Here is a 13,780-nt window from a genome sequence, read left to right as displayed (position 1 = left end):
GCTGTGACAATTTAGAAAGAGTTTTAACTGTAATTAATCTGCTGTTACATGCCGATGGATCTGAGTATGTTCAAATGTTTGTGGAAATTTTGCTACCTAATACTAGAAAAGAAAATACTAGCCACAAACTGTATATTGTCAGTGTCTGCATTGCTGCTCTCTGTGTGGAGAGTGGAATGACCAGGACGTCTTCTACAAAGAAAAGCAGCAGCTTATTCTCCTAAATGTTACTGAAATTTGATAAAACATTGTAAGATGAAAGCTGATCTGACAAAAAGAAAAAGTTTGGACTTCATGGGGCAAGACAAGCAGCTCTACAACCACTGAAGAATTTGTGGTCTATCTCCTACTATTAACCAGGAAAGCATTCAGTAAAGCTTTCCTAGCAGTGCAGCTCTTAGAAATCTGCAAGACTATGTTTTTTTTATCAGAAATGGGCTTAAAACTGTACGTCACATAAAATTTATTTGCTGTTTAGGTCAGCGCTGGATTTTACTCAAACTTCTATTGCAGTTCCCTGCCTGATATGCCCTCCTGTCTCTCCTCTGGTCAGCACAGTTTAGGAATGGATCCTCTTGCTTTATGACCATATTATGTGATAACTATATCAACAGAAACCTCTCCCTGTAAAAGGGGTTTTATGGATCCTTTATGCTGTATTGAAAGACCAGAGTAGCATAAAGGGACCAGCATTGCTTATCCACAGTATTCAATGCATTCTAGGATGAAAAGGTTAATATGTAATCTCATGCCATATTGCTGAATTCCAAGTATTAACATAAATGTGCTACTAAGTTTATTTACAATATCCATAAATGTTTGAATATTAGCTTTGAGAATACATTGTTTTCAGCCAAAATAGGGGAAAAAATAACCATCAGTTAAATCAGAATTAACCTGCCAATCACAACTTGCTCTGAAGTGGAATATTATTTTAAAGAAAGTTAACCCATGCAGTTTTTAAAAGCTAACCCAAATACAGTGTACCTTGTTAAGACATGAGATAATGTGACTGAGGTCAATCCAAGGAGTACCCGCTTCTGTCACCTGATGGAAAAGGTGATCTCGAAAGAGCTTTAGTAAATACCTGTCTCCAGTTTCTGACCACGTGGGGTCTTTCTGAAACCTGGTGTAAAACAAAGGCTCATATTAAACTTCAGAAAGATAAGACAAAGCAAAACCCATATATACACATGACTGCGCTATCTGATCGAGTCACCCTGCTGCTCTGCTGAGCTTCCTGTTAAGATCTGGAGTGGTCAGGCACTGGAATGTCCTGCCCAGGGAGGTGGTTGAGGCACCATCCCTAGCGCTGTTCAAGAAGCGTTTAGACGAGGTGCTAAGGGATTTGATTTAGTAGTTGGGTAGGGATAGTGATAGGAGGATGGTTGGACTAGATGATCTTGTAGGTCTTTTCCAACCTAATGTACCTATGGAACCTATCTACAATCAAATTAGTCTCTCTCCTGCCACAATGTCAGTTGATGACACATTCAAAGCTTCTCAGCTGAAGTATCTGAAGTTAATGCCTATGAAAGGCCCACAGAAAAGTACTGGAGGAAAACAGTGTCCATTTTTGACAAGTTTACCAGGTAAATGTTAGAAACCAGCTTTACAAACACAACTCTTCTTAGCCAAGTCTATTCAATTATGCAGAAAACAATGGAAAATTGATAGGGAACATTTAATTTTTATGCAGTACCTCATAAAAAAACCAAGCTGATAATTAACAGGTTTAAAACAGCTATCTACATAATTAGCTACAGTTCAAGAGAGATCTGCTTTTCCTCAAAAGCTATTGTTGCTCACAATGGACTAAGGGAATCCAATTGGAAGCAACTTTGGCACATCTACATATAGACACTTAGTTTACTTAATATTTTGATCAAAGTTGCTTATCTTACTGTCTCATGTAAGTTAACAACTGACCTCTTCAGAGGCAAAAATGTGGAAACATGAGGAAAAATGTTTAGCTTAAGGAAAGAAATTTCTAATTGCAAACTAGGTTTTGCTTACTCTACACCACAAAAACAAGAATTTCTTACTCTGGCCTCTCATTGATTGTTCCCAATTTTGCTAGAAGCCTAAACAACCTTCCATTTTGCACCTCCTAGAAAACAAAAAAGATTATTCAAGTCTCTGAAACATAAAATTAAGACACTTATTTGCCAAAGATATACCATAGTAATACCAAATAAGCACTATGAACTGCAATGATTTATTTGTTATAAGATATATACAAATATGGTATTTTTTTTTCAGAAAGATCTAGATCCATTACACTATATCGTGTATTGGTAGTCCAATTCTAATCTTCACACTTCACATTTTAAGTTCTAATGCGGAGATTTAACAACCAGTGACAACTTACTGCCCTAGCAGGAACTGAATCAGGCAACCTCTATGTGGAAACTAGTCTAGCATCTCTTGCCAGCCTACATTAAAATACATGTATGGTAAACAAGAATATGTTAACATAGCTGTGTGCATTTGTATATATATGTATGCTTAGCTAGCCTAGAAGTAAATAGTATAAATAGCCAATTTCAGGCAAAAGAGAAGAAATATTATCTACCAGATGTGTTCTTGAAAAATGTTTTGTAGATCATTATTAGAAAATACTGCTTAGTAATAACAACATACTAAAATTGGAATTGCAGTCACGTCCAAATATTTTGAAACAAGTTCTTCCAAAACATCTAGAAATATAATTCTTAATTTTAATGCAGCATAAACTCTAAGTACTCTGAGTAATGACAGAGGCAAAGCAAACAGAACAAACTCACAAAAAAGACAGAACATCAGCAATTTAAGATGCTTAAAATTCATGTAACCAATTGAAAAATTGATTTCATACGTCCTTCATTATCATTTAGGCTACAATAAAAAGTGTTATATCTTAACCTAGCTTGCATTACACCGTGAATTAATCTTCTCTTTAAGTAAAGCTGCTCAAAGCTGACATGAAAAAAAAAAAAAAACAACTCCCTCCTGATATTCATATTCTCCAGTGGCCCAGCTCTCAGATGCTATTCATGCTAAGCTGAATCTCACTCCATGCATGATCATATTGATTTCAAATGAATTCACTCTGGAGTAGATTACTGTGCACAGCTGGGTAAATAAAGTAGGTCAAGGTGATAACAGCTTGACCTCAAACAACCTATGGGGTTACAAGATTTTTGTTACCAGTCTGAAAAACACACAGCAGAACAGCTTGTACTTCAGTTAAAGCTGCATTTGGAGATCAACAGCAAAGACTTACCTTCTCCAGCTATCAGAGGTCTATACAACCTCAAAATAATTTTTTTGCAAGTGCCAAAAACACAAAAGCCAAAACCACATCTGTGTGAATGTTACAGCCTTTGTAGATTCCCTGTCAGTGGCAACAGAGAGTTGAGCAATGCTGGCTCTAAGCCTCCAGGTGGCCTCTCTGCAGGCTTGGTAGCACATAGGGCAGGGAACTCTCCTAGAGTGGATTAAAGGACTTGGAAACAGAGGCTTTGCATGCTTGAATGTTGTGACACGTAGGTAATGGGAATATTAAGGTGAGGAAGGAAAAGGACAGAGTAATAGGGTCACTACTGTGTGAAATGCGAGCAACAATATCCATGGCTTCAAGAGAACACCAACATTATTATCTACACACAAAACACTTCCAACATCGTAAGCTCCTAAGCTGTGGATGACTGCATGCTTGGAGAACATGCAGAAAAATAACATACATGCTACTATTGTTCTAACATTCTCCCCTGAGCATCTGCTTTGGAGCAATAATGAAGAGAGGATGTCAGGTTAGACTTAAGTGATACTGTAGCTCTGATGACACTGCTATTTATCACTGTTAGATAAACAGCTGTTGATGAACTAGCAGCTATGCAACAGTTTGGATTTGCAGTGGCTCTTCTCACCTGCCAGTGAAAAGCAACTGCTATAAAAAACCTGACTGAAAATGCAGATTGCTTCATTGATGATTATAGGACAACCTCCCACTTTCATTATGGGAAAAAGTCCACTCATTCCAATTAAAGTAGGCACAATAGGCCACCTTTGACAAGAAGGAATCTTAAACATTTAGAGCAGAACTTGTAGTTGACTACAATAAAAAGATGAACATCCATCACATAGAGCTCTGCACCCACAGTAGGCACCATCCTGCTCTTCTGCTGCTCTTAGCCATGAAAGATTTCACTATCTTTCACAAAGAAGGTAAAAACAGTTGGTTATCCAACACACCTATGGTAGCGAAATTAACAGTACAGTCCACCAGAATACTATTTGTTGCCTATTTAAACATGCTCAGTGATAGCATGCAAGGGAAATGAGTCATAAGACTTGATTTAATCCATAGAAACTCAATACCCTATCTTACTCAAATCTTCAGCCATATAGAAGCCTTTACAATGTACTTTAGCCTTGTCAGAAAACTCTGCAATCAGTGGCTTCTGAAGAGCAGATAAGATGAGGCTCAAACCCTTTCCTGCTGAGCAAATGCACACCAGCACAGGACAAAGTACTTATTGCCTTTATAGCTAGCACCTGATACATTGACTGAACTTGATAGACGAGCCAGACTCACACAGCAAAATGTGCACATTTTAGAGAAACTGAAGACCACTACCAAGACCTTTATCTCCATAATCCAGCATTCATTTGGAATGAAAAAATGTATGAGATAAGTGGCACCAGAATCTAAGTCTATCCAAGAATTTAAAGAAAGCATCTGTTGCTTTATGATCTTGAATATAAACTAAAGGACCTAGTGTGAGGTGACACAGCATTATTTATTCAGAATACTACTTTTTAACCATTCAATATAGAAAATATTTTCTCAGGACTGCTGGCTGGACATGAGGATGCTACCTAATTTAAAGCCCAGCCAAGCACATTCTGAAACTGGTAGTTCTTGGAGCTTTTGGACTCTCAGTACTTTGAACAAAGTTCTCAAAGTCTGTAAAGCAGCTTACTTGGGTTGCTAAACAAAGTAAACAAACAAAAAACCTGAAACTACAAAACATTCCCTCTTAAAGGTACAGCTGTAGGAATACATACTACAGGTCCTCCTGTGCAGATTACTTAATGATTTACCTTTGCAAGGTCTTCCTCAATAACATCATTTCTCATTTGAGCAGCATCCAATTGAGTATAGAATCGCGCACCAATCATAGGCATGATATCATTTACACTGCGAAGCCTGTTTTGGTCAGTCAGCAAATACCTGCCAAAATATCCCCACCCCCCAAAAAGATTACTTACACACACTGCAAGTGCCAAAGAGATCATCCTATTATGATTTTTCTTGACCCCAATGTTTGTTTATGAGTTGACAGCTTTTGTATTTTTAAAAGAGATATTAACAGAGAAAACATTTCTGCTAATGTACTTGCCTACTTCCAGTCAGTTATTTATATTAGCTAGGGGAAGGCTTTCATGGGACTTCCTAGTCTTCCTCATCCCACTCAAATGGTAAGGGAAGATGCAAAGATTCAGATTATGATGCAATTGTTTTTCAGATAAGAGAAGGGACAGAGATACCTACTTTTACCTATTAGGCTGCAAGAGTAAAAACGTTGACTATACTGAAGAACACCACAAAATAATACACAACTAAGAAAAACTAACACTAAAGTCTTGGGTGAAAAAGGCAGCATGCCTATTCCTTAACTCTTCCAAAACAATGATATAAGACAAGGATACTGCTATGGTAAATAATAAGCAATAAATCCCAGTATGGAAGATTACTTAACAGGCTTGGGTGTTGTTTGTTTTTATGTAGTTTTTGTTCTGTGTTTGTTTTGTTGTGTTGTTTTTTGGGAGGGGAACTTGTTCTGTATATTTGCTTAAACATTAATAAAATTTTATTAGGAGCTTTAACAACACTTTAATAAAGAAAGGGATTTGTTTTTATTAGATATATATAATGAGAACACACACATGAATTAACTTTGAATGTTTGCATAGACAGCACGTTATTAAGCACTACCATTTAATGAGAGTAAACTGTAATCTTATTTGCATCTGGAAGTGTTATTTTGACATTTTCAACTGTATGTTTTAAAAAGTTATTGTTTTCAATAATTTTTACAGGAAAATAAACAAAAACAACAACAAACAAGTGTGGTAGCAAACTTACAAGATCAGATTCTTCAGATCAGAGGAATAGTTGATTGTCACCAGTTCCATTGCTTTCTGCAAATTCTCTCTCTGAATTCCTGATAAAGAATTGCAAGCCAAAGCCAACACAACTTTCCCCAGGGAGATCAGATCTGTTTGCTAACAGGGAAAACATGCACAGATAAGACTCGTAGTATAGATAAATATTACACACATTACTAGAGGGCATTTAAGACAGTTCTTCAGTAACCTTTGAAGAATTTGAACAACTAAATGTTACAGCTGTGCAGTACAGCTGTCCAAGTAGTTAAAAAAATCCACAGGAGAATTTTGGTACCTAACAATTTCAGGGTAATATATTTATTCTTTGAGAGCTTCAAATTTACTCATTTTTATCCTAAGAATAATACCAGAGTGAAATCTTTTTAGAGCTTCTGCTCACTACAGAAGACGTTCTCCTAACCACCCACACACTCATTCCTGAGGAATCAAGTAATTGATAGCAAATAGCACATCTTCTTGATACAAGTTGCAAAAATACCTATCAACGATTATTTGTTAAAACAGAAACAAGACCTGCTGGAACCCAGTAGGTCAATATTTCTGCTTTAATGAAACGAAGATTTTAATCTCTCACGGCCTGTGTGAGAAGACAAACACTGCTTGAAGCAGCTAGACAGGAACAGACCTGTGCAGCTAACAAATGGAACAGAACCTCATTTGCAAAGACATCCTTAGTAGTACTAACCATTTTCCTTAAGATTAGAACTCTTCTTAAAAGATGAACACTCTAAACAGACTTGGTTGCAACAGAAACTTCTGCCAGTTTTACTAATTTAAAGGACAGCTACCAGAAATCATTGTAAAAAGCTACCATCAGCTTTTAAAGTTCTCTCTAAAAGCAGGACCCCAATTTAATAGAGAACAGTAATACACATTGCAAAAGCTGCCCAACTCTTCCCATACTTCCCAAATCTTTCAAGTGCATATAACTTGGCCAAGATTGAACTATTTGCAATTTTCTGATCTGGATGCATTCCTAGGGCAGAATTCAGTAATCAGCTAGAGAGACTTGCTGACTATTTTTTTCTTAGAAAAGATATTTTTGTGAAAAGTAAGGAGGTGAATACTATTATTTATCATGAATATCAGTTCCATATTCTGGAGGAAGGAGATGATGTTTAGCAGAGAACGTCATCACACAAGGAATACAGCTTCTGTCATTTCTGTTAGAAAGGACAAAAAAAATGGTAGTGGGATAACATTTGAAGTTCTGTTTAGAATTTTGGAGCTAGAAGTTTGAGAAACTGCTGAGATGGTGGATGTACCACAGCCCCTCACAGCTGTTCCACCCAGAGGGGTAGGAGTCTTTGCTCTTCCTTTGGCTGCAGCAGCTGAACAGAGCTTTCCCTTTTGCCACAACTTCCAGATGTTGAGGTACAAAGTAAAGAATTTGTTTCTAGGCCTATGAATATCCCTGCTGTTTCTGTATCAACTGCTAAAGTATGATTAGGCAGTACAATTTAAATGGATAAGCAACGAGACAGAAGTTAAAAAGCATGGTACAGGCAGTCACTAATGAAGACAGAAACCAGATGTGGCAAATAGAACAGAAACAAGGACAACACATGGAGGAGATGGAACTGGCACTTACTTTCCTAAGGAACTAGGAATTCCTGTGCATCAGCATTGCTTTGTACTTTGGCAAAGAGAAATGAATGAGACCAACAAACCCCATCTTGGTGAGAACCTGCTTACTTTCACTACCAAGTACAGTCAATTTGAGCAGCAGTAGACACTGCTATAGTAGTAAACAGAAGAACTCTGATGAAGATGTTTATGCACTGAGACATCTTCACCCTGCACTATGGCTTTTTTGCCTTTTTTTTTTTTCATTTTTTAGGTTTGTTTCGAGAAGAATTAGGGGAAATAAATATTTATATTAATCTTAAATTGACCCTCGTTCTTTCTCCAGTCTCCTACTTAAAACTTTCCAACAAATGTTTTATAATTGATGAGGCAGTATCTTATACAAATTCTTTATCATCACCCAACCCTAACTAGTATACCCAAATATAAAACTTAATCCTATGTCTTTGCATAGGTGCTTTTATAATACAGATTACATTTAACTTTAAAAGTGATTGAGAAAAAGGTCTACATTAACTTCATGCAGAAAATTCTGGAGAGGCAACTTTTTTTTTTTAACTATTTGACTTGCAACATAAATTAGTGTTTTTTTCACTGACTACATCTAATAGAAAACTTGGCAAAGATGATACAACACACCAATGCAACTCAAAGATATATAATTCAAGTTACAGCCAACACTTGACTTGTGTTTTGATTGCAAAATTGGCTTGGATTCATCCTGCTAATTTTAGGAACTGTTTTTTTCCTCTTGCGTCCAAGTTAGATAGTGGAACAGACGTAAGGACTTCTGGAAGTCTGATTTCTATATTTCAGAAGGGATTGAACTACCACCTTTTGACCAACTCTGTCTCTCTAAACAAGGTAAAACTTTCCAGGAAATGGAATACAATCTTCCTAGAAGGAGATAAATCTACACATCCCTGCTAAACCTTACCCCTCCTCACTGAAAAATCCATTCATTTATTCATCCCCTCCAGCTTCAAGACAGAGGAAGTTTAAAGGAGGCATACAAGAGCCGAAAGACCCTTCTTGGAGTAAGGACACCAGAAGTAAACTGTATTCATGCAGTAGTTTTACCAGCTCATGGTAATCAGGTACAACCATTTATCTGCTTACACATCATATTAAGCTTTTCACATATTTAAGGATCACACTAACCACCAGCTTACCAGACATTTCTTATGGCAACTATTAACACTGATTATTAAGTAATACTAAGTTGATTCACAACTTCAAAGAAAACTTTTACACCTTCTAAGTACAGAGTTTCTTCTGTACAGAAACGTACCTTTCGTGCAGCTAATAACCATTTAAATAACAATTCAATTAATAAAAACTAGCCTGCAACAACTGCTATTTCCTGAAAAACTTTGCTAGTAAAGATTTTAACACCACCATCGCTGTCATTGATGGAAATATGAAAATAGCATTAGTCTAAAAAAACAGCCTCCTGGAGATACCTTCAGAAAGAACCTTCATCACTAATGACTACCAGTTACCAAATGAATTTTAAATATGCCAGTGAGCAAATTAAAAATTAATTGAATAGGTACCCCTTCTGCAACTTTAATATTAAAAAAGATTATGTGCTACTATGCACAAAGCCCTCAAGATATCTGAGCATTCTATACAGATGGCTTTATTAGCCAAACACGTAAGCTAGTCAAATAAATATGACTTTCAACAAGATCAATTTTTCCAAGTTCCTTGAAACAGACATTACTTTTTGTTCATCCTATTTCACTGCTGTGTTTGGATCAGTAACAGCTCAAGTTCTATGATCCACTCTACAATTCTCTGATTTACTCATCCTTTTAAGCTCTGGAATTGTACTTAGAAGTCCCTCCAAGTTCCTAGATTACATTTATTTTTAAAGTTAACATTAATAGTTAAGATGCCTCTTTAGTTAGTTCTTGAAATTTAGGGAGGTGTAATTTTATTTTGGTTTACTACATTAAAAATATTTACTTAAAGCAAATGTAACCCTACAGCCATTGCTAAATCAATAACATGTTTTCTCTTCATTCCACATGGAGAGGTCTAATTTTCATTTTATTCCAAATTCAGGAATATTTATTAAATCTTTCTGCTGTGTCCTGCATCACCATTTACACTATTATGACGTGAATTCAGCAACTGACTGACACGTGACTTGTAAGATCAGAGGAGAGGAAGAGAAGAAGTTGTATATAGGTTTAGTATCTTGTTTTTAATGTAAGTCACTATTCATATATTTTTGTCTTCCCATATTGTTGCCTTTATTTAACTCTTAAATGATCACGTAAGCTAATGCATTTAACACAGATTCTGCAAAACAGACCATGAAGAACAATTGCATTCCTTTTGCATAGCTCCTCTCTGTTCTGGTCAAATTCTTTCCTATCTATGTTAACAATGGGAAATAGCCAGAAAGTGAAAAATGCTAACAAAAATACCTTCCTCTGCTGAAGACAACAACAAGGAAATGCATATAAGCTGGGCAGTAAACCAACAGATAACCTACATTTTTAACAGTCACAAGAGTCCCAGAGGAATTCAGGAATTGGGTCATGGATCGAGAGGAAGAAGGACAAGCTGCAGCTGTTATTTTGTAGTGCTATCTGGCTAGGTCAAACAAAAGGTAGGACATGATAAACGACCCCTGAATTTCAAGAAATTCATTCCATCCAGAATCTCTGATGGAACAAAATCGACTGTGAGAGCCTAGCCTTTACAGAGGACACAACGAAGATGAAGTTTTCTCATTCCAGTGTACATCTTTCACATACCACTTAAAGAGTATTTCTGGTCTAGAAGCAGTACTTGAACAATTTAAATACTAAGAATGTATAATACAAGTAAACAAAACCCATTTCTAAACAAAACTAGGCATTACACCATGCAGGTTAGTTGCCAAATGTTGGGCTGCTATGGTTCTAAATGCTTTTGACAGACTGGCGCACCTGTAAGTATTTTTAGATTTGTAGCTCCAAGTACATCAATTATTCTGCTTTAAAATTTCAGAGATATTATGACATTCAAGTAAGATCTGTTTTCCTGCTGCAACTGAAGTAAACTTCGGTAAGTATTTAATCATAATCTCATTATAGTTTTAGGATTGGAACCTTTTGCTCACATGTATCCCTATATTCTCTTGGCTGTTTTCCACTACATGATTACCACAAGCCCATTGTTACGTAGTTGTTGGGGCGTAGGGAGGTCCTTTGAAGTCCTACTCAAAGTACACTGAAAATTGCTTTACTGTATTATTCCAAGAAGAAAAAAAAAGAAAAAGTTGCTGCATTCTAGGATAAGGTCTCCAATAAGCTAGTTTCTGCCTGGCCAAAGTTCAAACATTTCATTTATTACTGGAAGACTCTGAATGAGCAATTCTCTCACAGTGAATAATCTCAATTAATGAAAATAAATTAAATCCAACTCCCTACTGTAGTCTTTCACTCCCAGTATGGACAGGGTACGTGATGACTGCTGAAGCAATGTACTTTACCCTGAGGGGAAGTTAGGGAAAGAGGCACTCCTGTACACAGTGATGCTCCAGATGACTGTGGAACAGTGTTTTGTTAAGTCTAAAGGGATTCTTCTTTAATTCAGGAATTATGCAGAGTCCACACTTCAGAGAACGCCAGGAGAACACGGAAAAACTAGGAGCCTAAAATAAAGATACACTCGAACCTTTTAGGAGTGAGGAGAAGGCCTAAATGCAGTTACTTTATAAGATCTCTTACTCCTTTGGGAACAGGCATTTGTCACAATTATTTTCTTTAAAACATAGGAGAAAGAGCGAAAATTGCTACTGAAACATTTTCTGATCTCTATCTCTAAATGCAAGATTTTCCTTTCTGTTTCATAACAGATCTGTGATTCCAACAATTTCTGAATTACTTTGTTAAATACTAGTAGTTTGACCTGTTCTGCAAGTTTGTTGAAATTTCAGAAGCAGAAGGCAGTAAAATGAACTTATACTTTTCTAAATTACAAACAAATTAAAGCTAAGATCAAATCAGGAATGAAAGATACAGTTATTTAGAGATAGATATATCAGACTACAATTCAACTAAAATATTAGTCTTCCAGAAGGAATCACATTGGTTTTCTGTACACTCTGAGCCATGTCACCAACCTCACTACAGCACTGTTGTCTTACCTGAAACTGAGCCATTAACGCCAGTGGATTATTTTGACTGTTGTCGAATGTTAAGACATCAAAGATTCCAACACAATTAACTCGTAACCTTTGGAACAAGAAAAAAGGAAAAAGTATCTTTACATTTTCTTGATTATTATATTTTTCCTAATATTAACATCATTGAATGTTTTCACTGAATGCATTGATACAACAAAAAAGGCATCTTAGTGCTATGAAGCAGGAAATACTGATTTTACTGTTTATAATGCAGCCAGCCAGCCTTCAATTTACAAATAAATCAAGAAGTTACTAAATTGGCAGCAGAGGACTTAACAGAATTGTTGGGACAGTGCATAAGCCTTCCCAAAAGGTGTTCAAATAAAACATGGATTAAAAATTTTTTAACAAATTAAGCACATATCAGATAAAGGTAATAGATTTTTCTAATTAGATCTGTTACTTGCCTAACAAAAGCTCATGGTCTACAGCTGTCATGAGCATAGGCCATGGTATACAAAGAGAACAAATGCATTCACTACCTTGTCTTGCCAGTCACTAGAATCTTTGTTGGATCCATAACTCTGCATGCTAGTCCTGCTGTATGAATGGTCCTTAAGGCAGAGCTCAGCTGCACAATATATGCCCATATCAATGACTCTGGAAGCAAACCCGCATGCTGTCGTGGTAGAGGTCCATCATGCTGACCTAGTAAGAAAATATTCTTAGCATCAACAGACGGCTACTACATAAAATTAAAGTTAAAACATTTTAAAATATGAAGTTACTCCTTTCATTGAATTCTTAATCAACAGCCAGCAAAAAACAGACAGCTATTTTGTTTTTAATAATTTCTGTTTAATTTTTGGAAGTATAATTACACTGTAAAATGATGCCAATTCCCCAGGCATCGTTATTTTCACTCACATCCAAGAAAACTATGCTGATATTTAAGTTCAGAATGAATATTCACTGCAAAAAGAGCACCACTTAAAAAAATTCTGGAAGTAAGTAGGGTATCAAAACACGCAGATATTTGAGAAGTAAAAGTAACAGTATTTAAAAAAACAAGTACATATCAGAATAGTTGCAACAGATCCTGTTTCATTTCCTTTACTATAGGAAGGTACACAAATCAAACATGATCTGTTTGATAAAACTCAGGAAAATGGAGCAAGCTAGTTTCAAACTACATGAGCAAGTCAAAGTGGAAGATCTTGCAGCTAAACAGCACAAACAACTTCACGTGTGCTCTGCTGTGACCCAGCTCCCTGACAAGTCACCACTCTATGACTCCTGTTTAACAGGCCACATAAAAGCTACGCATCCCTTCATTTCACAATGGATTTGTAGTCACTTCAGAAGTACACATCTGTGAACACCCAAATTCGACAGTGCAGACTGTTTCCCAGTAACATCGAGCCACATATGAAAACAGTAAAACAGACTAACGTTACTTTCTGTAAGATGGCTTGAACAAGGTTGCTACTCTTTGCACAGCACAACGCTTAAGTAAGAGAAGGAACTACACCCACAGAAACATTCTTAGTTTCTTCCACAGCATCCAATGCATCCATACCCATGCACTTGCTCAAAGTAAGCACTTGTGTGCCTCTGCATGTATATACACACAAGGGCTGAATGACGTTTGGCAAAGGAATAAATAAATAAAAAACAAAACACTAGTTAATTTTGCAAGTTTAAGTTGCTTTGGTTTAGATTATAAAGGCCAAGACACTGCATCCTTTAAATAGCATCAAGCCTGGCACTTCAACTGAAGGTTGAATTTAATGAGGTACTCCTTGTTTTTTCTGGCCTCCTGAAGCATTGTTATGCAAATCACTTCCCGGGAGCCAGCATGCCAGGAATCTCATGGAGCAAACTTTACCT

The 13,780-nt window shown here is 36.5% G+C and overlaps 1 protein-coding gene across 9 annotated transcripts in view; it reads right to left on the bottom strand.

The window, feature by feature from the left end:
• PAN3 (poly(A) specific ribonuclease subunit PAN3) overlaps nucleotides 1–13,780 on the bottom strand; it is a 74,769-nt gene that overhangs the window by 3,842 nt on the left and 57,147 nt on the right. For 4 of the 9 annotated variants that reach the window (XM_065730149.1, XM_065730150.1, XM_065730152.1 and 1 more), the window contains 6 exons: nucleotides 12,433–12,598; nucleotides 11,912–11,999; nucleotides 6,134–6,273; nucleotides 5,089–5,218; nucleotides 2,046–2,110; nucleotides 988–1,126 (listed from right to left, as the gene is read on the bottom strand). In XM_065730149.1, the coding sequence (XP_065586221.1) occupies nucleotides 988–1,126; nucleotides 2,046–2,110; nucleotides 5,089–5,218; nucleotides 6,134–6,273; nucleotides 11,912–11,999; nucleotides 12,433–12,598 (728 nt within the window). Of the gene's footprint in view, nucleotides 1–987; nucleotides 1,127–2,045; nucleotides 2,111–5,088; nucleotides 5,219–6,133; nucleotides 6,274–11,254; nucleotides 11,417–11,911; nucleotides 12,000–12,432; nucleotides 12,599–13,780 lie in introns of those variants that run through there. The other 5 variants (XM_065730153.1, XM_065730154.1, XM_065730157.1 and 2 more) reach the window with 4 other exon arrangements.

Source organism: Cyrtonyx montezumae, unplaced genomic scaffold (genome assembly GCF_038088225.1).
Source record: "Cyrtonyx montezumae isolate F1298 unplaced genomic scaffold, pur_monq_1.0 scaffold_12, whole genome shotgun sequence".
NCBI classification, from domain to species: Eukaryota; Metazoa; Chordata; class Aves; order Galliformes; family Odontophoridae; genus Cyrtonyx; species Cyrtonyx montezumae.
The sequence above is the reverse complement of the archived record's forward strand: the minus strand, read 5'-3'. Positions and strand labels throughout refer to the sequence as shown.